The 23,646-nt window shown below is 35.9% G+C and overlaps 1 protein-coding gene across 2 annotated transcripts in view; it reads left to right on the top strand.

The window, feature by feature from the left end:
• Stk32a (serine/threonine kinase 32A) overlaps positions 1 to 23,646 on the top strand; it is a 133,973-nt gene that overhangs the window by 44,995 nt on the left and 65,332 nt on the right. For both annotated transcript variants that reach the window (XM_047554835.1, XM_047554837.1), the window contains exon 5: positions 22,895 to 23,068. In XM_047554835.1, the coding sequence (XP_047410791.1) occupies positions 22,895 to 23,068 (174 nt within the window). The remainder of the gene's footprint in view (positions 1 to 22,894; positions 23,069 to 23,646) is intronic.

The raw sequence follows: 23,646 nt of genomic DNA on the forward strand, positions 1-23,646 counted from the left end.
CCTTCTTGCGCTTTAGGAGTCATGTTAAGGAAGTCAGAACCTAAGTCACCATGGTGAAGATTTGGGCCTACTTTTTCTTCTGTGAGGCACAGGGTCTCTGGTCTAGTGCCTAAGTCTTTGATCCACTTTGAGTTGAGTTTCATGCAGGGTGAGACATAGGAATTTAATTTCATTCTGTTACATGTGGATTTCCAATTTTCCCAGCACCATTTATTGAATAGGTTCTCTTTTCTCCCATGAATGTTTTTAGTGCCTTTGTCTAATATGAGATAACTGTATTTTTGTGGGTTTGTCTTTGTGTCTTCTATTCTGTACCATTGGTCTACAAGTTTGTTTTGGTGCCAATATCATGCCGTTTTTGTTACTATTGCTGTGTAGTATAGTTTGAGATCTGGTATTGTGATGTCTCCTGCTTCACTTTTCTTGCTAAGAATTGCTTTGACTATTCTGGGTCTCTTACTTTTCCAAATGAATTTCATGATTGCTTTTTCTAGTTCTATGAAGAATGTCATTGGGATTTTAATAGGAATTGCATTAATTTGTATAGCACTTTTGGTAGTATGGGCATTTTGACAATATTAATTCTACCTAAGAACTTGGGAGATCTTTCCATCTTCTAAGGTTTTCTTTAATTTCTTTCTTTAGTGTTCTGTAATTTTCATTGTAGAGGTCTTTTACCTCTTTTGTTAGATTGGTTACCAAGTATTTTATTTTTATTGAGTATTTTATTTTTATTGTGAATGGGGTAGTTTTCCTAATTTTTCTTGCAGTAGATTCATCATTGATGTATAGGAATGTGTTTGACTTATGAGTGTTGATTTTATAACCTACTATTTTGCTGAATTTCCTTATGAGTTTTAGAACTTTTCTGGTGGAATTTTTTGGCTCTTCTAAATATAGAATCATGTCATCGGCAAATAGTGATAGTTTGAATTCTTTTTTTCCTATTTGTATCCCTTTAATTTCTTTCTCCTAATTGCTCTGGCTAGAGTTTCAAGGATGATGTTGAATAGAAGTGGTAAAAGAGAGCATCCCTGTCTTGTTCCAGTTTTTCCGGGAAATGCTTTCAGTTTTTCCTCCATTTAAAATGATGTTGGCTGTGGGCTTAGCATAGATAGCCTTTACAATGTTGAGGTATGTTCCTACTATTCCTAGTTTTTCTAGTGTTTTGAAAATAAAGGGGTGATATATTTTGTTAAATGCTTTTTCAGCATCTATTGAAATAATCATGTGATTTTTAACTTTAAGCCTGTTGATGTGGTGAATGACATTTATTGATTTCTGGATGTTGAATCAACCTTGCATCCCTGGGATGAACCCCACTTGATTGTGGTGCACTATCTTTTAAATATGCTTTTGTATGTTATTTGCCAGAATTTTATTGAGAGTCTTTGCATATATATTCATCAGGGCTATAGGTCTGAAGTTTTCTTTCTTTGATGTGTCTTTGTCTGGTTTTAGTATTAGGGTGATGTTAGCCTCATGGAATGAGTTTGGGAGGGTTTCCTCCTTTTCTATTTCATGAAATACTTTGAGGAGTATTGATGTTAATTCTTCTTTGAAGGTCTTGTAGAACTCAGCAGAGAATCTCTCTGGTCCTGGGTTTTTCTGGTCTGGTAGGCTTTTGATGGCGTTTTCTATTTCATTATTTGTAATTAGTCTATTTAAATCATGTATGTCCTCCTGATTCATTTTGGATAGGTCATATGTCTCTAGAAATTTGTGAATGTCTTCAAGGTTTTCTATTTTATTGGAGTATAAATTTTCAAAATAGTTTCTAATTATCTTTTGTATTTCAGTTGTGTCTGCTGTGATATTTCCTTTTTCATCATGTATTTTAGTAATTTTAGTTTCTTCTCTTTTTGTCTTCATTAGTGTGACTAGGATTTTATCAATTTTATTTATTTTTTCAAAGAACCAACTTTTAAAAAATTGTTTCTTTTGTTTCAATTTCATTGATTTCAGCTCTGATTTTAATTATTTCCTGTCTTCTACAGTTTTTGGTGTTGATTCGTTCTTTTCCTAGGACTTTGAATTATAATGTTAGGACATTTATTTTTTGACTTTTTGTTTTTTTAATGAATGAGCTCCTCTTAGCACTGCCTTCACTGTGTCCCAGAGATTTTGATATGTTGTATCACTATTCTTGTTTACCTCTAAGTATTTTTTTTATTTCATCCCTAATTTTTTTCTGTTATGCATTCACCATTCAATAGATTATTATTTAGTCTCCAGGTGTTAGAGTATCTTCTATTTTTTGTTCTATCATTGATTTCTAATTTTATTCCATTATGATCTGATAGTATGCAGGGTATCATTTGTATCTTTTTGTATTGGCTAAGAATTGCTTTATGGCATAAGATATTGTCTCTTTTAGGAAAGGATCCATGTGCTGCTGAGAAGAAAGTTTATTTGCTCCTTGATGGATGAAATATTCTATATATGTCTGTTAAGTCAAACTATTGATTGTAATATTTAGTTCTAGAGTTTGTTTGTTTAGTTTTTGTTTGGAAGATCTATCCAGTAGTGAGAGAGGTGTGTTATTGTGATTTGGTCTATTTGATTCCTGAAGTTGAGAAGAGTTTGTTTGATGTACATAGTTGCTCCATTGATTGGGGCATAAATATTTATGATTATTATTTCTTGCTCTTATATAATTCCCTTAAGCAGTAGGAAATGTCCTTCTTTGTCCCTTCTGATTAACTTTGACTTTAAGTCCACTTTATTTGATGAGGATAGAAACCCCTGCTTGTTTATATGATCCATGTGAGTGACATGTTTTTTCCCTTCCTTTCACCTTCAGTCTATGTGCTTGCCTATGAGGTGAGTCTCTTGGATACAACACACTGTTGGGTCTTATTTTTTAATCCAATCTGCTAGTCTGTGTTTTTTGATTGATGAGTTTAGGTCACTAACATCCAAGGTTATTATTGAGATGTGATTTGTATTCCTGGTCATTTTGGCTTATTTCTGGTTTTTAATTTGATTTAGTTTCTCCTTTAATTGACTATTCCTTTAGTGTTGTTCCTCCCTTTACTGGTTTCCTTTTTGTTTTTCCATTTCATCTTCATGGACTATTTTGTTGAGAATATTCTGTAGTACAGGCTTTCTAGTTTTAAATTCTTTTAACTTTGTTTATCATGGAAGGATTTTATTTCATCTTCGATCTGAAATTTAATTTTGTTGGATATAAAATTCTTGGTTGGCATCCATTTTCTTTCAGAGTGTGAAATGTATTATTCCAGGATCTCCGAGCTTTGAGGTTCTGGGCTGAGAAATCAGTTGAGATCTGAATTGGTTTCCCCCATATGTAATTTGATTTTCTTCTCTCACAGCCTTTAAGACTTTATTGTTATTCTCTGTGTTAGTCATTCTACTATAATGTGTATTGGTGTGGGCCTTTGTGCTCCGCTGCCACCAGCACTGCTGCCACCAGCTGGTTCTCTGGGTGAGGCTGCCTCCCGCTGCTGACCTGTATCCGCTACCGCTGCCACTGCTGCCTACAGGTCTACCGCCAGAGTGCCTGCAGGTTTGTTTGCATGTGACTGCCTCCGTCTTGGGACACTGGCCAGTGTCCAGGGGCAATGGTGCCAGCCAGTTTGCTACCACCACCATCTCAGGGCACAAGCTGCCTCTCTCTGGGGACACTGGCCTGGACCTGGAAGTCCAGGGTCAGGGTGCCTGTGGGGTTAGCTGAGCTTGGGGTCTTCCTGTTGGGAGTGCTGGTGAATGCCATCTTGCTGCTGCTTCTCAGCGTCTCTGTTCTGTATGAATGCATATCTGGTGGCCTCTCTGCAAATTGGAACAGCATTGACATCTCGGGGCTGCAATGTGGCTGAACCTGGGGTATCAGAAACCCAGATCTGTGGGATAGTGACTAGGTCTGCATGGGCAGGTCTGGGCCTGGCAATCCCACAGGAGTCAGACAGGACTGAGAAACCTTTGAAAACCAACGCAAACTCAGGTCCATTGAGTTCTTTTGTTTGTGTGTTTATTCTTTCTTTTTTAAAAATAATTTCCTTTTCTTCTCTAGCATCTCTACCATATATTAAACCAGGTATTTTTTCTGCATCAGTTTATTAAAGACTGTGATATATGAATGGTATTTTGCAGTTATGTTATGTATTCTTACACTTTAAAATTTTTTTATTGTGTATATTTTTCCTCTTACTTGTCTGTTTTCTTGAATTCTTTATCTTTTCTCCTGTTAATGGTCGCTCTCTATCAATTCCTCTTCCACTCTTCCTATAGATTTTTATTTCTGGCTTCTCTCCTCCCTCATGGACATCATGTCCTATACCACTTCTGTTCTCTTGTTGTCCACATACTGTATATAGTGTAGACAGTAATTGAACTCATCATTTTTGTTTATTGCAATAAAACTTTGGAAGTCTTTTTTTTTTCACACTGAAAATCCTTTAATGGTGGTGTCTATACAGCATGTGATGCTAGACAGAGGACAGCAAGTGTATGCACAGTGAGATATGACCTGCAGAACAGCTGAATGAGTAAAGAGTTCACACTGCTTCCATGCTTCACTGACAGACAACTCTAGGCTACCTCCTTCTTAGCCTCTTTCTCAAACTTGCCCTCTTCCTCTGCTGGGGCATCCTGGTACTGCTGGTACTCAGATACCAGGTTGTTCATTTTGCTCTCAGCTTCAGTGAACTCCCCTCATCTGTGCCCTCACCTGTGGAAGTCTTAATAGGATCGAATGGGCTTAGAGCTGTATGTTGTTTGCATTGGGTGCTGTTGATATTGGCCTCCTGCCTTAAAGGGGAGATACTGGAAACCTTCAGAGACACTATAAGTCTGCAGGATAGAATCTGTGCTGCCTCAGATCCATGCTGCTAGGTGGGAAAACACATAAATAACTTGAAAAAACAAGGGAATAAAGCACTCCAAACAAACCAAGATGCTCCAGTAATAGAATCCACTGACAACACAGTAGAAGAAATGTCAGAGGAGGAGTTTAGAATATACATAGTTAAACTGATCTGGGAAGTAAAGGATAGTATAAGACGTGAAATCAAAGAAAAAATATAGAAGGTGAAAGATCACTTCAATAAAGAGTTAGAAATTGTGAAAAAAAAACAAGCAGAAATCCTCAAAATGAAGGACTCAATAAATTAAATTATAAATTTGATAGAAAGCATCACCAACAGACTAAGCCACTTGGAAGACAGAACCTCAGGCAATGAAGGCAAAATATATAATCTTGAAAATAGAGTTGACCATGCAGAGAAGATAGTAAGAAACCATGAACAGAACTTCCAAGAATTATGGGATAACATAAAAAGATCAAATTTAAGAATTATCAGGGTAGACAAAGGAGTGGAGATAAAAAAAAAAAAGGAATCTATAGTCTTTTCAGTGATAAAATTCAGAAAATTTCCCAAACCAAAAGAGTGAAATGGAAAATCAAATACAAGAGACTTACAGAACCTCAAATATTTTTCATGATTCTGTGTACTGTCCAGGTACTTCTGGTGTGGGCCAGTTTAGTTGAAGTTACATGCAATACTGAGCAGACATTTAAAATCATCCCCTAATCTTGCTAGGGGCTTGCTTCATCTCTCTCTTCTACTAACAGCCCTGTCTTTATGTGGGAGTGGAAGGGTTCCCAACATTGAAGCAAAAAGGTTTTGTGAATAAGCACTTTTTCAGCCTCAGCCTGTCGTATTTTCTAATATCCCATTGACCAAAGCCAATCATGAGGTCAGGCTTGAGTCAAGGGGTGGAAAAATAGGCTCCAACTCGTGAGGGAGACATGGCAAAATCGGTGGTATTGCCAAAGCCAGGCCAAGGATCATTGTGGCCAATTTTATGAACAATCCACCACATTGTAAGAGAAGAATGGAGGAATTTTGAATTATGTAGAGGGAAATGAGAGGGGGGAGGGGACTGGAGTATGAAAGATGGTGGAAGGAGACAGACATCATTATCCTATGTATATGTATGATTACACGAATGGTGTGAATCTACATCACGTACAAACATAGAAACAGAAAGTTGTACCCCATTTGTGTAAAATTAATCAAAATGCAGTCTAAAAATTAAAAAATTTAAAAAATTAATTTTTAAAAAATTGAGAAAATGATTAAGTAAATGGTTAAAAAAAAAAAAAAACTACTGAGGGAATTGAGAACTACATGAGGTTATTGAGTTCTTATGGTTCTTTGAAAGACTTCAAGGCAGAATTTGTCCTTGATATGACTCTGATGATTTGGTTGGAGAAGAAAGGAGGCAAGTCCCTGAACAAACCTTGACAGATAAGTAGTGTAGTCCTATGGTTCATGCAGAGTGATTGCACTATACACAGTTGATGACAGACTGACAGACTAATGAATAGGAAGTTAGCTAAGTCTTTATAATGCAGGCACTGACTTATCATTTTCTTATCCACATTAGAAAAGTTTTCTTTATTGAAAACGACACAAGGAGACATTCACCATTTGAGCTAAAGTCAGAGGTTCTGGCACACACCTGTAATCCTAGCTGCTTAGGAGGCTGAGGCAGGAGGATGGCAAGTTTGAGGCCAGTCTCAACAATTTAAGGAAACTCTGTCTCAAAATTTAAAAACAAACAAACAAACCCACCCCAGCTGGATATATAGCACAGTGGTAGTGTGCCTCTGGGTTCAATCGCTGATACCAGGAAAAAAAAAAAGAAGAAATTTAAGCAAAAAAGAAATTCACTGGGAAGATGTGGGGTGGTTTACAGATGAAGCAAAGCTGAAGAAGCTGGGCTTAGGAAGGTTGGGGACAAAGGCAGTTCTGGGAATCTGGGTATAGGGACTAATGGACAAACTCGAGGCAGTCTGGGCTGAGATGATTCAGCTCCAACCAATTTTCTAACCTTGTGTCACCCACTCAAAATTCAAAGTCCTGGGAGAGAATCTAGTTGGCCTTGCTTTGAAAATATGCATGCCCCTTGGCTAAAAGAAACAGGAAAATAAATAATGACTCCTGGATTGTTGGCCTGAGCAATTTGAAGCATTGTGTCATTCACTGAGATGGAGAGATCTGAGTAGGAGCAGATTCCTTGTGAAAAGCAGGAAATTTCTCTTAGCCTTGTTAACTTTAAGCTGCCTCTTGGTGATCCAAATAGAGCTGTTGAGTAGTAGGTGAAGCTGGAGTTCAGGAAAGTTCAGCCTCAAGGAGTTCAGAAACCACATGGAAATCCTTGGCCTGTAGATGCTATTTAAACCACAGTCTTGAAGGGAGAACCTTTGGAGAGATGAGGTAGAAGAGGAAGATTTTTCTCATGAAGAGAACAGCACAACAGTACAGTGGTACCACATTTGTTATTAATCAAGTCGCCAGACATGGACAGTTTTCTCAACCCTTTCGCATTCATTTACTTGTATTCCCTGGCATATTTATCACCCTGTTAATTACTGTAATTTTATACAGAATATTCAGTAATAACATTTTTTAGATTATTTTGGTTGTGGGTGGCATTTTATAATTTCATAATTAGGTTTTTGATTTGTATTTTAAAACTATAGGCATTTACACTGGGTAACACTGAATCTACAACTTAATTACATAGATTAATTCAGGGAGAATTAACAGTTTTTAAAGATATTAAATCTTCCACTTCATATATTATTTTTTCTTGTTTGTTTAGGTATCCTTTAATTTCTTTCTTTGATTTCAGTTTTTAATGTAGTTTTGAGCATGGAGGTCTAACATACTGTCTTTAGATTTATTTGTAAGCATTTGATGTTTCTGATAATATTGCAAGTGGTATTATTTATCAAAATTTTATTTTCTAGTAGTTTGTTGCTTATGTATGAAATACAATTCATTATTAACATTGTGTCCAGTGACCTTGCTAAATTTGCTTATTAATTCTACTAGTCATCCTATAGATTTTCAATACTTACAATCATGTCATTTAGTAAAAATAACAGTTTTAGTTCTTCCTTTCCAATCTTCTTACTTTTATTTCCATGCCCATGACTTGTGCATTGATGAACATTGTTGAGTAAATAAATAAATATGATGGACATCCTTGTCTTTTTCTTCAGGTCACAGGGAAGGTTTGTAATCTTTCTAAATTTCATTTGATGTTTACTGTAGCCTATTTGTAGATATTCTCATGATAAGGAAGTTTCCTCCCTTGCTGGAAGTTTTTACCATGAACATGTACTACATTTTATCAAATACCTTTTCTTCATTGAGATGGATTCTATTACATGGTGAAGTAAATTTGATTCACAAATCATAAATCAACAATGATTCCCAAAATAAATTGTAGTTGGTCACATTCTATTCTCTTTTTGTATGTATCACTGATACTATAATATGCATTTTAAAATATTTAATTTTATACATTTATTTAACTTATATTATTAATAGTATTTATTATTTACAATAGGTTATTTTGTTATAAATCTTTATGTATATTTTAAGACATGCAAAAGCAGGTTTGAATGCTAAAGGGGCTGAGCCAATTAGAGGAAGGAAATGGAAAAGTAGGACAGAAAGGGGTCAATTGCCAGGTGTGGTCCCATAGTGAAGAGATGGAAGTGACTCAGGGTGCAGGTGAATGACTGGCCTTGGGTGGAAGTGAGGACATTTCTTTCACTGTTTGAGGAAAGGAAAGAGAGGATGTAAGTGTACCTGTGAGGGGGCTGGTGAGTTTGTTGATAGATGAAGTAGTTCTTACGCCATTGCCTCTGTTTCCGTTTGATGTATGATGTCATCAGCAAGGTGGGCACAGCTTAGAAAGTTTTGAGTAGGCAAGACACAAAGCGAAAGACAGTATGAAATTAATGGAGAATTAGCACAGGATTTTCTAAGTATCCGTTGTAACTTGTGGTTATAAATTTAAAGTGAATGTGATCAGCACAGTTCTGTTTTATGCTTTAGATGCACCTAGTTGGCACTAGTGTGTTTTCATTGCTGTTTTTAAGCCTTTTGGTGGGTTTAACCAGGATTGCAGTTTAACAGGTAAGGTACCCTCACTATGACCTAGCTTGGTGAACTGAAAAGCCCAACTATAGGATGCACACTCAAGAAGAAGATTCTTGAGGGGAAACTTAAAAAAGATATAGACATGTGAAGTCACTCATTTAGAGACAGCTAACACTTTTGAGGGTTTATTATTTTTGAAGTGCCATGCTAAAATATTACATGCATAATCTCATATATCTTCAAATAACTTCCTTTAAGGTAGGAATTAGTACTTGTTCCCTTATAAAAACAAGTTAGCTGATGACACATTCCATTCCTTGCCAGAGCCACAAAACCAGAAAGTCATGGCAAATCTGTATTTCCACTCCCCAAATTCTCTAAGACCCTCAGTGTTAATTTTATTTCATTTTAATCTTACTTACATAAATATCAACTTTTACAACTTCAGAACCAAACATTTACAAATTAAATATGACTGAAAAATCAATTAAAAATGTTAAATAATCATTTAATTTGATAAATGATATATTTTAGTGAAAAAAAATTATTACTTGTCCTTTTAGTATATTCTAGTCTGAGAAAAAGCATTATATTCTATTCTTGCTTCTCTGATAGAGTTTCAGCTGCCAGGTATTGGAAATAGGGATGGTAATAGAGGCCCTGAGATGAGGGCAACATGAAAGGTCCAGATGTTTCTGAAGACACAATTGGCCTGGTTTGGCTGGAAGCACTACTCAGTGAAGGGAGGCTGGGTGCACTAAACATGGCGGCATGAAGGTCAGAGTAAGAATCACTGTTTAGTAAATGCTGGGAAGTCTTCTCTTACCCTGGAATTCTCAGAGGTATGTGAATTGGTCAGTGAAGAAATTAATTGTCTTTTTGGCTGGAAAGGCTGAGAGGTGGACAATCCAGGGGGCCCAATGAATGTTCTGTACTGCTCTATGGAAAGGTTAACCAACAAATGTGACTTAGCACATTCTGCATCCTGTCATCCCTGCCAGGGTGCCCAGCCATCTCTGAATCACAAGTGGTCATTTCCAATCCCATCAAGGACCCCAGCTCACCAACTTGGTCTCTCTCCAGTTGATCTATTATTGTCAAGGAGCACAAAACCTGTTAACTTCTAACACTCTTTTTTTTTTTTTCTTTTTCTTTTCTGGACCCCTGATAAGCCCATGGGTTAAGAGTGTGATTTAATTGTTCCTTATTATCCTCTGAGCACGTGTCTTGGCTTTTCCTTTTATATGGGGAGCAAGATGTTGTTATTCCCCTTTGCCTGTTTATTGTCTGTCTTATTCTCTGAGGTAACTGTCTCAAGAGATTTTGCAGAAAATAATAAGAGCTAAATATCCCCCTGGAAAGGCTTCACAAATAGCGTTTCCAGAGTCAGTACACAAGAGCTGACAGGTCAAAAAATATTATTCAAAGCTGTGTGCAGAGAAAGGTCAGTCTTCAGAAAAATCAACTGTGACATCAGAACATCAGAAAAGTAATCTACAACCTGTCCTGTGACTTTCAAATGTCACACCATCTTTTCCATTGTGTGAACTGTAGATTTTGGTACATTTTGCTTGAGGCTATAGTTTATGGCTTGAATCCCACAGGTATATATAATAGTTTCTGTGAGGTTTTCTTGATCCCTTCAATCAAATGTAGGTCCTTCTGTTAGTGTCTACCATTCTACCTTATACTTTTCTTTTACACAGCTCTCACCAAATTTTACAAATACATAATTCTTGTATAAATATTCATTTGTCTTTTATAGATGATTGGCATCAAGAAGAGGAAAACCATGACCTTGGTTTACTCCTTTTTTCTTAGCACCTTGCATAAGGACATATATAGATAATAAATATTTGTAAAATGGTCATTGAATAAACAAGGGCCCATTATATACCAAGCTCTATGTCCAGGGCTCCTGATGAATATAGAGATCAAGAATAATAAAATCCTCAAAATATTCAGTCAAGTGAGGAATTCAGGTAAAAGAAAATATCTGAATGGTACCAATACAACATAATGCAGTGCAGCCATCCACTGCACTGAAATGATGTGCTCCTGGGTACAGAGCAGGAAGACACACAGGGTAACATCTCATTTATGTTTTTGAGGACAGGACAGGATAAGTAGAGAGCAGACAAACTCAGACCAAGAGTCTTATGTCACTGAGATGGCAGCAAAGTTTCTCCTTGCTAAAAAAGAAGTTTTAATAGACATTTATTATAATTGTTCCATGGTAGTTCTCTCAATTTCATTCTATCCACTGCCCTCCAAAATCTACCTAAACTCTGAATTATCCATGTGTGTGCATTTTAGCTTATGGGTATTTAATCTGGAGAAGCACACTGGATCCACAGGAATGAGGTTGCTGCTATTGTGTTTGTTTTTAATTTTAATTTTTTGAATTATTCTTTTTAGTTATACATGACAATAGAATGTATTTTAACATATCATCTGTACATGGACTATAACTTCCCATTCTTGTGGTTTTACATGATATGGAGTTTCACTGGTCATGTATTCATATGTGAACACAGGAAAGTTATGTCCAATTCATTCTATTGTCTTTCCCATTCCCATCTCCTATCCCTTCCCCCACAACCCCTGTCCAATCCAGTGAGCCTTCTCCCTCCCTACTCCTGCCTATTGTGGGTTAGCATCTGCCTATCAGAGAGAACATTTGGCCTTTGATTTTTTGGGATTGGCTTATTTCACTTAGCATGATAGCCTCCAGTTCCATCCATTTACCAGCCATAATTTCATTCTTTCTTATGACTGAGTAATATTCCATGGTTTTTTTTTTTATCCATTCATCTATAGAAGGGCACCTGGATCAGTTCCATAGCTTAACTATTGTGAATTGAGCTGCTATGAACATTGATGAGGTTGTGTCACTATAGTATGCTGATTTTAAAATTGTCCTGTGTTTCGAAGAAGATATTTACTGTGCATTTTATCCTTAGAGAATTTTGTAACACTACTATGTGACAGAGAAATAAGTACTCCTGAAGTTTCAAACCTGCTTAGTCTACCTATGAGTTCTTCTGAGTTAAAAACTTCTGGAAATTTGACACATTCCAGAGAGGGGAACATGGCAACATTGCCATTTCATATACGGTGGGAATTAATTCAAGATGACATACACACTTTGGAGATAAATTTAACAATATCTGGCAAAAAAAGAATTACACATAGCTTTGCCTTCTGTTTTAACAAATCTTTGTCTCAGCAAACTCACTTCTAGGAATGTAAAACAAAGTTAAACTGGCCAGAATACAAAAACCCATATCATGAGGTTTTCATGGTTGCATTATATACCGTAGCAAAACCCTGGAAACAAACTGAATTTTCATCAATAAGGGATAGTGTGAGTAAACACATTGACATGCGTACAACTGCAGCACCACACAGCTGGGAAAATGTACAACAGATATCTCGATATGCTGTTATGGTCTGCTCTCTGGAACATACTATTAACTGAAAAAAGCAATGTGACTTCAAATATATCTATAGATTCTACACAATCTCTGTACATATTTTAGCTGGCTTCCTTGTAGAAATTTGATAACTGATCTTAAGATTCACATAGAAATTTGAGGGATCCAAAATACAAGAAGTTCATGGAATAGCTAAATAATATTGAAAAGACATACCAGAGTTTGAGAACTCACACTTACCAATTTAAAAAGTTACTATAAAGTCACAGTAATCAAGAGTGGGTGATCCTGACATAAAAATAGTCAAGAAACAAAATTGAGCGGCTAAAACCCTCACAACTATAGTCAACTAACTTTTAACCAAAATATCAAAGTATCAAGGAAATTCAGTGGGGGGAAAAATAGTCTTTTCAACAAATGGTGGTGGGACATCTGGATGGTCAAATGCAAAAAAAAAAAAAGAAAGAAAGAAAAAGAAATTGGGCCCCTACCTCATGACATACAAAAAATGTAAAATAAATATAGACATAAATGTAAGAGCTAGATGTATAAAAATCTTTGGAAAAAATAGGATTAGTTCTTTAAGACCTTGCATTATACCCTTGTTTCTTAGGTTCTTATGTATAAAATAAAAAGGACAAGTACTAAAAAAAAAAAAAAGATGAATTGTATACCAAAATTAAAAATCTTTTGTACTTCAAAGCCATTATCATAAAAATGAAAAGAGACCACAGAAAATGAGAGAAAATATTTGCAGACCATGTGTATGAAAGGAATAGTTGCATCTAGAATGTACCAAAGACTTCCATAACTCAATAATATAAAGAGAAATAACCCAACTTTAAAATAAATGAAGAATCAGAATAGAGCTTTCTCCAAAAAGCTAAATAACTGCCCAATAGGCATGTGAAAAGATTCTCAACATTACTAAATATTAAATATTAGGGAAATGCAAATCAAAGACACAGTGAGATTCATACTTTCAGATGACTACTATTTTAAAAATGGAAACTTATAAGTCTTGGAAAGGATGTGGAGAATTTGGAATCTCTGTTCATTGCTGGTGGGAATGAACAATGGTGCATCCACTGAAGAAAAACAGTTTGACAGTTCCTCAAAAAGTTAAACATGGAGTTACCATAACAACAATTCCACTTCCAGGTATAGACCCAAAATAATTGAAAGCAGGGACTAGTACAGATACTTACGCACCAGTGTTAGTAGCAGTATTGTGCACAATAGTCAAAGGGAGGAAACAACCCAAATATCCATCAACAGATTAATATATAAATAATACAAAGTATATACATACAATGGAATATTATTCAGCCTTAAAAAGGATTGAAATTCTGATATATGCTACTGCATGCATATACTTGGAAAACGAGTGTTTGCTAAGTGAAATAAACTAGAAACAAAAGGACAAAATGCTTTGAGTTCACTTCCATGAGATCATTTTTATTTTTTAAAAGCATCAGTTGCTTTTAGAGGATTCCAGGAAACCAACAAATCATTTTGAAAAGTGGTAAGTAAAGGAAAGATTTAAGTATTTGTTTTACCATTTGTATATGAACCTTAGAGTAATCAAATAATTGACGAAATCAAGATTCTCTTTATAAAATTACTCTAGCCAAAACATAAAGGAGAAATGATAGAAATTAAATTTCACCACCCTAAGGAATTTGGGGCATTAGACAATGATGATTAATGGCTGCTAATACCACAAAACCAACATCATTGTAATCCTCCTGACCAAAGTGCACAATATCATCTGTAGTCTTGCCAAAAAATAAATCCAATTGAATGGGATCTAGCCACAATTTTCACAGAATATAGAGAGTTTGAGATCATGTAGAGAGACATGACATGAATGCAATTTGCAAAAATACTGAGTGTGGAAATGCTACAGCAAAAAGGACTCAGTTTCTTCAACAAAAATTAGCTGGGAGTAAAAGAAAAGTTGGTCCCGGATCTATAGAATAAAAAAGATCTTAACACCACCTTGTTTGGATTCATCTATAGGACACAAACATTCTATAAAAGTTTTTTGAAGAAATATTTGCACAATAATCAGAGAAATGTGAAGATTAAATGTGCAAACCAGTAGCCTAGGTAATTTATACAAGTTAGAAGCTCATTTGTTTTTGTTAGTTTCTTTCCCGATGAGGCAACACATATTGAATATGAGTAGAAGGAATATTTTTCTTATATTTATTTGCCTTTTAAAATATAAATAAGAGAGAGTCATAATCCAATCATTTAGATAACTGGATTTTTTGCAGAAAAGTTTCATGCACTTTGCAGCGTATACATGAAATATATCTATTTTTCTTTTATATTTGTGCATATATTGTTTTAAAAAATATCTGTTCTTTGTACACTGAGCATCTTCATATATTACCACATACTATACTATGAACATTGTTTGTGTCTTCCCTTTGTCTTCATAATATAATATCTGGGAAATATATTCAGATCAGAATATAGATCTGCCTGTTTTTAAAAATTGCTGTGTAATCTGTAGCATGAATTTATTTGCATGCTCCTCAACCAATGGGCGTACCATTTTTAAAAAATTTATGTGATATAATAAGTGTCTTTACAAGTACATCCTGGCATACTTTTCAAGTGTATTCATAGTGAAAGTTTCTTGCAATGAAATTACAGAGTCAGAAGTCTTTTTTTTCTTTTATTTTTCGATGGTGCTGGTGGTCAAATCCAGGGCATTACATTGTGCATGCTAGGTTAGTTCTCTACCACTCAGCTGCACTTAGACCTACTGTGCTTTTTAAGGATATAGTTCCAAATTGTCCTGAAGAAAATGTCAGCAAATTCCCCTCCATCCAGGGCATATGCGGTGCCCATTTTCCAACATCCTCCCAACAGAGAGCCTCACCAAGTCTTGATGGAGATGTTCCTGCTTGCTTAGATTGAGTAGAAGTCATAAAACACTTGCTTAGAGTGTAAATTGCCTCCCTAGAAACTTATAGCAGAGAGAATTTAAATTGTTATCTCCATCTGGTTCTCATGTTGTCCAAGACACCTTTCTTTTACCTCATTGTCATACTGTGGTGTTCACTCTAAGAAAAAGTGAGTACAGTTCATATAGACTGTTGAAATTTTACTTCTGCAAACCTTAGACTTTCTGTGTTGTCATGATGAAATATTTTTAAATGAATTTCACTTTAGATGAAAATTATTATAGCACCACCAGGAGAGAAATATAAAGGGCCATTGCTCCAAAAAAAAAAGTTTTAAGATTTTTAAATTTGTGTTTAAGTCGGTGCACCCTAACTTCCTTCTTGCCCACTACTCAGAGATCTCTCCTTGGGTGGGCTAAGGCTTCTCTTACCCTGTGAAAAGCCTGCTGTGAGCACTCTCTCCTCGAAGTCTGAAGAATACAGTTTAGCTGTTCTATAGTTTTAGTAGCTAGGACAAATTTGGTTCTCAAAAACTGGCTAAAAATCAGACATGTCCCACCATGAGAATGAGACTACTCAGAAGGCATAGAAATTAAATTTTGAGAATTGAATCAAAGGGTGTTTAAGTAATTATCTTATTTGCTAGAGAAATTTATTATGAATTTATGAACTTTGGATGCTGTTTATCACTGAACTTCATTGACTATTGTATGTACAGCCTGTGAGTTAAGTGGAAGGTTTTTGACACAGTACCAGCTTCACAATTTCCTAGCATGTAAGCCTTGAGCAACAGTTTAGCCTCCCTACATTATAACTCTTTTTCTATCCTGTGCAATGTCTTGTTAAAAATATAACGACTTCATTGAGGTGTCTTTTACCTATCATACAATTCACCCATTCAGAGTGTATAATGCAATGATCTTTAGTAATTTTGCTGAGTGATGCAATCACAATCATAAATCAGCTATAGAGTTTTTCCATTTTCCCACTAAGATCTCTCCTCCCCACTGACGGTTAATTTCTACTGCCACTTGAACCTTGGACAACCACTTATCTATCTTCAGTCTCTATAAATTTGCCCTTTCTGGCAATTTCATGTAAATGGAACTATAAATCTGTGGTCTTGTGTCTGGCTTGCTCACTCAGTATGATGTATATAGGGTTCGTTCGTGCTGTGGTGTGTGTTCATGGGGTTCATTCATGTCTAATGCTGAAGTACTGCATTGTAAAGATATACCATATTGTGTCTTTACACTCACCAGCTGATGAAACACGTAGTTTTCTCTCTAATTTTTGGCAATTGTGAATAATTATGTAATGAACAGTTTGTGTACAATTCTTAGAATAGATGTATGCATTCATAATTTTGGCGTAGACAACTAGGAGTGGAGGAGCAATATGATAGTTTTATGTTTAAATTTTTGACAAACCGACTGACTATTTTCCAAAGTGACTGCACCATTCACATTCTGCCAGCAATGTATGAGAGTTCCCCATTCTCTATGTACTAACCTACCTTTATTATTATCTGTTGTACTTATTATAGCCATTCAGATGGGTGTAAAATTTGTGATTAGTTTGTGTTTCTCTCATGACTAGTGTTGTTCAGAATCTTTTCATGCATATTTTTTTGAGTAGAATGTGTTTCCCAAGTTTTAGATTGGGTTGTTTGTAATATTATCGAGTTGTAGTTCTTTGAAAATTCTGAATAAAATCCTTTATTATTTATGCATTTTGCAAATATTTTCCCCAGCACATTGCTTGTCTTTTTATTTATTTAATGAAATACAAAAGTTTTGAATTTGGATCCAAATCTAATTTGTCAATTGTCCAATGGACTATGCATTTGATATATCTGAGAAACTTTTGCTTAATTCCAGGTCTCAATGATTTTGCCCTGTTTTATTGTAAAAGCTTTGTTCATTTTGTAATGGCACTAAGTCTGTGGTTCATTTTAGTTAATTGCAGTGAATGTTATAGAAATATATGTTCACCTTTTTGCATGTGGGTATCTCGTTGTCCCAGCACCATTCCTTAAACTCATTATCATTTCCTGGGACCTTTGTTAAAAATCAGTAAGCTATAAATAAAGATTTTTCCCAGACTCTTAATTCCGTGCCATTGATTATGTCTATCCTTTTGCTAATATCACACTATCTTGATAACATTTAATACATTTAGAAATTTGGAAGTGAAAGTTCTCGCTTTTTTCACTTTCAAATTTGATATTTTTAAAATTATGTTATATGTTTGTCATTTTCTTATAAATTTTAGGATCTGCTTATCAGTTTATGCAAAAATTAAAAACCCTGCTGGGTTTTTGGTAGAGATTATATCAAATCTATAGCTCAATTTGAGCAGAATTGATATATTAGCAATATTGAGTCTTCCAGTTTATAAACATGGAATGTTTTTCCATTTACTTTTATCTTCTTTAAATTCCCTAAGCAACACTTTGTAATTTTCAATGAACAAGCCTTCCACTTTTTTAAATTAAGTTTATTTTTAAAGTATTTTTCTTTTTAATACTGTTGCAAATTTAATTATATGCTTAATTATATTTTCATATTATTTACTACTTCTATAGAAAAATATAGTTGATGTTTGTATATTGATCTTGTATCCTGTAACTTTATTATACCTGTTTATTCATTCTAATAGTTCTTTTGTGATATCCTTATGATGTTCTATGGGAAGAATCCTGTTGTCTGTAATTGAAGGCAATTTTACTTCTTCTTTTGCAACATGGATGTCCTTTATCTTTCTTGTGCTAAACCCTCCAGTACTAATAATAAGTAGGGCAGATGTTCTTGGCTTGTTCTCAACTTCAGAAGGAAGGCATCTGGTCTTCCTCCATTAAGTATGATGTTCTCTTCAGGATTTATTGTAGCTGTCCTTTACAGGGTGAGGAAATTCCTGCCTATTTCAAATTTGTTAAGAGTTTTTTCATAAGTGAGTATTGGACTTTGTCAAATGCTCTTTTGGTGTTTATTGAGATGGTTATATGTTTTGACCTTTATTAAAAAGTTATATAACATTACTAGGTTTTCTAATATGAATCCTTCTGGGTCATGGTGTGTAATCTTTTTTATACATTGACGGATCTTTCTTACTAATATTTTTTGAGGATTCTTATTATTAAAATAAATGGGGAAAATACTACTTACCTTATGAGTTTATGTAAGTAATTAAATGCAATAATGTGCATAAAGTACCTTGCATGCTGTTTTATATTTAGTAAGATCTAAATTAGTGGAAACCCTGTTGATTATGCCTTTGTCAAAAGTATCTTCACTTAATTACTGTGTGTAACGTAATAGGAGACAACTTGCTAAGATAAATCGATTGGGTTAATACCATAGCTGTATTACATTTGAGGGTGCCAGAAGAAAGGTAATTGTAATAGTAACTAACGTTTAATCATTACTTGCTATCTTCCAGACACTATTTTAAGCCCTTTATAAGTTGTAACTGACAATTTTCCAACAACCCTATGAGGTGTGTACCATCATACAGGAAGACACTCAAGGCTTATGGAATTTGTTTCAGTGCTACAAAGATTAAGGGCCTGAGCTGGGATTTGAACACAGGCAATCTTGCTCCAGGGCCAAGTTCCTTAACACTGCTATGTGCTACACCATGTGCTAGCCACTCTACAAACATTATGTCTAGATTTTGTACATGGTGCATAAAATTGTTCCCCATGTACAGATATCCTCTTTTGACTTTCAATTTCCTTTAAGAGATTTGCTCCAAATTCACTTGTATGATATGAGATCTATGTGAAGCCTTTGCATTTTCCACTTACATTTTCCTAAGGTATGTTTTAATTGGTTATATCCTTGATGAATCAATCAAGTCATATTTTACAAAACCTCAGAGCTTTTAAAATTAATCATGCATTTTCTTTTGCTTTGCTAGATGGGGATATCAGAAGTGACTCTTGATTAGGTACAGTCTGAGTGGGGATTTGGGAGAATAGTTGCAATATGAAATAGATTCTTCTAATGTCATGGTTTTTAAGTTTTTTGACTGCAATTCATAGCAAAAGAATATATATTTTCATCACAACCCATTAGATATTCTCATAGAGACACACTGTATTCACAAAAACAAAATTTCATAAGTAATGTTTACTCTTATGTTAGTAGCATTTCTCCTGGTATTCAATCTGTTTTCTGTCTTTTAAAATATACTTGTGACAATGAACCAAACTTGAAAAACACAACATTGGAGAATATTGTAGATCTTTTCCAACCCTCGGAGTCCCCTTATCTCAAGATGGTTTCCATAAAACAGTTTCAAGCATGTGAGTGACTCTTTGGGAGTCACTTATTTGGGAATCATTTAATATCAAAAAGTAGAACCTAGAAAACTTAGTTTCACCCAAAGCTTGCTTCTCATTTTCCTTTCTTTAGTTCATCGATCAGTTTATTTCCACACTCCACCCTAGCCAATTTGTAGAGTCCACATTTCAGGTAGTGCGTAGGTTCTGAGCCATCCGTGTCGGGAAAAGCAGACATGCACCCTGATGGCATTGCAAGAAGACTTGGTCTGAAAGCATATAGGATGGTATTTCCAAATTGTGATCAGTTCTGTGAATACAGTATGTTGTTGGTTATAATAGACGTATCTTAATGAGTGTTAGAGAAGTCCTCTGTGAGAAGTAACACTGGAGCCATGATTTGAAAGATGAGTGGAACATAACCAGGCAATGGACAGCATATGAGCAGAGGCTCAGGTCAGCACAACATGGGCTTCCAAGACTGGAGGTGGCATGAACCACTAGTTCGGAAATGCAAGGAAAGACTTCAGTTTAAAGCTCTAAAGATAAACAGGACCAGAAGAGATTTTGTAGGATGGATAGTGTGATAAAACTCACAATTAAAAAGTATGGCTGCAGTGTGGAGAATAGATTAGGGAGGACCAAGATAATATATGTGTATACATATAGAAAGGGGGTCTGGGGAGCGGGAATGAGTAAGCATATTCATTGGTATATGCTGTTGCAGTGGTCTGGGTCAGACATGGTTGAAAGAGTAGAGAAGGCTGGTGGTCTTTTGTTCATTTTCTCCTTTTTTACTAATACACTTTGCAATAAATTTCACATACTGGGACCAGAGTTGTTAATTTCGGAGCTGTCAGCTAAGAAATGGATAAATGGTGATATGGCATACCAAAAAACAAAAAAGTTACAGAAATATGACACTAAGTCTGTGTGATAAATCATTGAGGTACAAGGAAGTTCTTACTCTTTTATCTGAAATAAATCAGATTGTGACATGAATCTGAATATTTTAAGTATTGACAAATTGTGTTAACTCACATATATTTTGTTGGGTGTAGTTTTGGAAAATAAAATATTTATCTTCTCCTTCTGAGAGCTAAGTATCTGAGATGGAGGGATTCAGGTCTGATGTGAGAAAAACCAAAATGAAACAAAAACAACCATGGAGATTTCTAGCAGCCAAACTTGCTTTCGTAGTTAAATAAGTTTATATTTATACTGGCAAGGGAAGCATGTTGTCTCTTGCCTTGGCCTCTTCCTTCTTTGATTATTAATCTCCTACATGTGGGCACTCTGTAATTAAATTGTCACAACTAGCTCCTCTGTCAGTTTATTCTTCAAGGAAAAAAAATAGTTTAATCCAAGTCTCAGTAAAAACATTTGCTCATTCAGCCTGAATTTAATACTACCACTATGCCCCTGTAGAGTTTAGTGAATGACAGGAGAGGAACCTGGTCTGTCACCAAGTTTCTGACCTACAACTGGAGGCTTAAGATAATCAATAGCGGGAGCAGGGAGTAAATCAGATGTGCTCCATGAGCTAACCCGGTCTGGGTCACTTGTTTCATTGACATCTACTTAGGCTGTGGCCAGCACTCTCATTTTCCTCCTTTTGATACCCAGCCCTCATCCATTGCACCATCCTACCCCATCTGTCACCCAGTCAAAAGACCATTCACATCCCATGAGCAAGCATGCTCCCTATTACAGTAGCTGAGAGCAGCCTAAGGTGCTACAGGTCCTGGGCATGATTATGTATTTACCAGCCCAAGGCTGCTTATTGAAAGACCTGTAGAACACAATGAGCATAATTCGTATTGGTTCATTGGAAACCATGTTCCCTAGAACCAGCAACTTTCCCATAGTAAAGATGACTAAGCAGCCATTACATGAAGATGAAAGATGCATTTTCCTAAAAGACAGTACCAAGCATGCATATCTCAAGCCTTTACAAAGTACTTCCTGGATTTCTGAGTTCCCCCCAAACAAATTCTGACATCTAAGTGAATCAGTCTTCAAGGGTAAACACAGTTTTGTTTATTGAACAAGGAAGCATCAGGGACTATTAGTCTTCATTAGAATGTGACCTCCTTAGGCTAATGCTCCACTGAATTCCTTGTTGCTTTTTTTGTTGTTGCTGTTTGTTAATAATCCCTTCCTTCTTCAGCACAATGAGAATTATAAAGAAGAAAATGTACTAAGTATCGTTGTCCCATCAATGATATTCTAGCTATTTCCTAAGCAAAGAATTTGTCACTGGGAATTGATGTGCATCCCTGGGTATTGCTGGCAGGCACTTAATTTTTTAATTCAAATAAAACTTTAAAATGTGATGTAAGTGACATGATGTAAAAAAATTGTCAAAACAGTGTTGATACAGAGAACTGTATTGTGACTAGAAATCATGTCTGTGCTTTGAGCAAAACAAAACAAATTGCCACATAGGAATGTTTTTTTACAGGAGGCTGTTTGCCTCTGTTCTGCTCTCTGTGTCCCGTTTCCTCTTCTAGGCCCTCAGTCCCACCCTCTTTCAGGTGGGAAGCCCATGTTTGATCATATGTCCTGCTTAACTTAAAACCATACAGTGACTTCCCAGAGTCTACAGACCCATTTATATGCTCCTGTCACAGCCCTGCCTTCTCCACCAGACTCATGATTCTAGATCATTACCTGGTGTTTGAGCAAAGTAGTTTTCCTTTCCCCACCCAATGAGGTTTTCTCCCACATGTGTGCTTGCATACATGGTACTTTTCTGTTTCAAATTTCACTTTTGCACCTGGAACACCACTCTGGCTCTATCACTTTGGCTTCCCCCTGTGCAAGGCATTTAACCTCCACTGCACCTTGATTTCCTTGTGTGAGAGCGGGAGCGGGAGAACAGTGATGTGGGCTCCAGCTGAGGAACTGCTCACAGAGGGCTTCGCAACCAGCCCCGTCGCAGACCCTCAGCAGAAACATCAGAAGATGTTACCTGTATTTTTGAGTTAATTTTGTTTCTGCCATTCCTCAAAATTTAACTCAGGTTTTATCTTTGGTGAGAAACTTGCCTTAACTCCCCATCCCAAAAACTGACTTATTTTCTTGTACTGTCCGCTACATTTTTGTTGCTCTTTTTTTTAAAAAAAATCTTTTTCTTATTATTAATATGGACATGGTTTGTTATCATCTAGGTGGGCAGCGAAGTTGTTAATATGGAAAAATGGGCACAAGAAAGGTTTAAGGAGGTCTTGTAAGTCATATTATATGGACCTCCTGTGACAGTTGCCTCTACAACTCCTCAGCATGTAAATACACTTGATGTTTCCTTTTCTAATGCCATTCCAGGTATTCCTTCCAAGATGAAGAGGACATGTTCATGGTGGTGGACCTCTTACTTGGTGGGGACCTGCGTTATCACCTGCAGCAGAATGTTCGATTCCAGGAAGACACAGTGAAGCTCTTCATCTGTGAGCTGGCCTTGGCCCTGGACTACCTGCAGAGCCAACGCATTATTCACAGGTCGGTCAAATCCCAGGAGACAGCCTAGAACTAAATGCACAGGAAAGGATTCATAACCTGATGCATTCAATAAATCCTTGTTGAACATGACATTTAATGGTCATTGAATTCTTGCAACAGTCCACTGATGAAGGTTGGTTGTCCCTATTTTGCAGATTTAAAAAAAAAAGAAAATATAGAGCTCAATTTGTCTAAGGTCACAGTAAATGACAAGATGAGAATCAAGGACTACTGGCACTTTGTTATAACTAAGCCTAATGGAGAGGAGAAAAAGAGACATGTAGGAACTTTAGTAAGTGGATTAATTGCAATAAAAATGGAGGAAAGAAATAGGATGGGAAGAGAGAAAATTCTTTGGGGACAAAATTTGTCATGCCCTCTGTCTTACACCCTGTACGTTAAGTGTCTCCCTAATGTGTGTGTTGCAAAAAGAAGCAGCCAAAACAACGTCTCCTGCACTAGGAGCCTTTTTAGTAAGAAGACACACAGGTAACACAAGAAGATATAAACCCACAGGAGCAATACAGAGAAAAGGATAATGCTCCACATTTGTAAAGAATTTAGTAGTTTTAGTGATG

The sequence above is a fragment of the Sciurus carolinensis genome, chromosome 6, assembly GCF_902686445.1.
Source record: "Sciurus carolinensis chromosome 6, mSciCar1.2, whole genome shotgun sequence".
In the NCBI taxonomy this organism is placed as follows: Eukaryota; Metazoa; Chordata; class Mammalia; order Rodentia; family Sciuridae; genus Sciurus; species Sciurus carolinensis.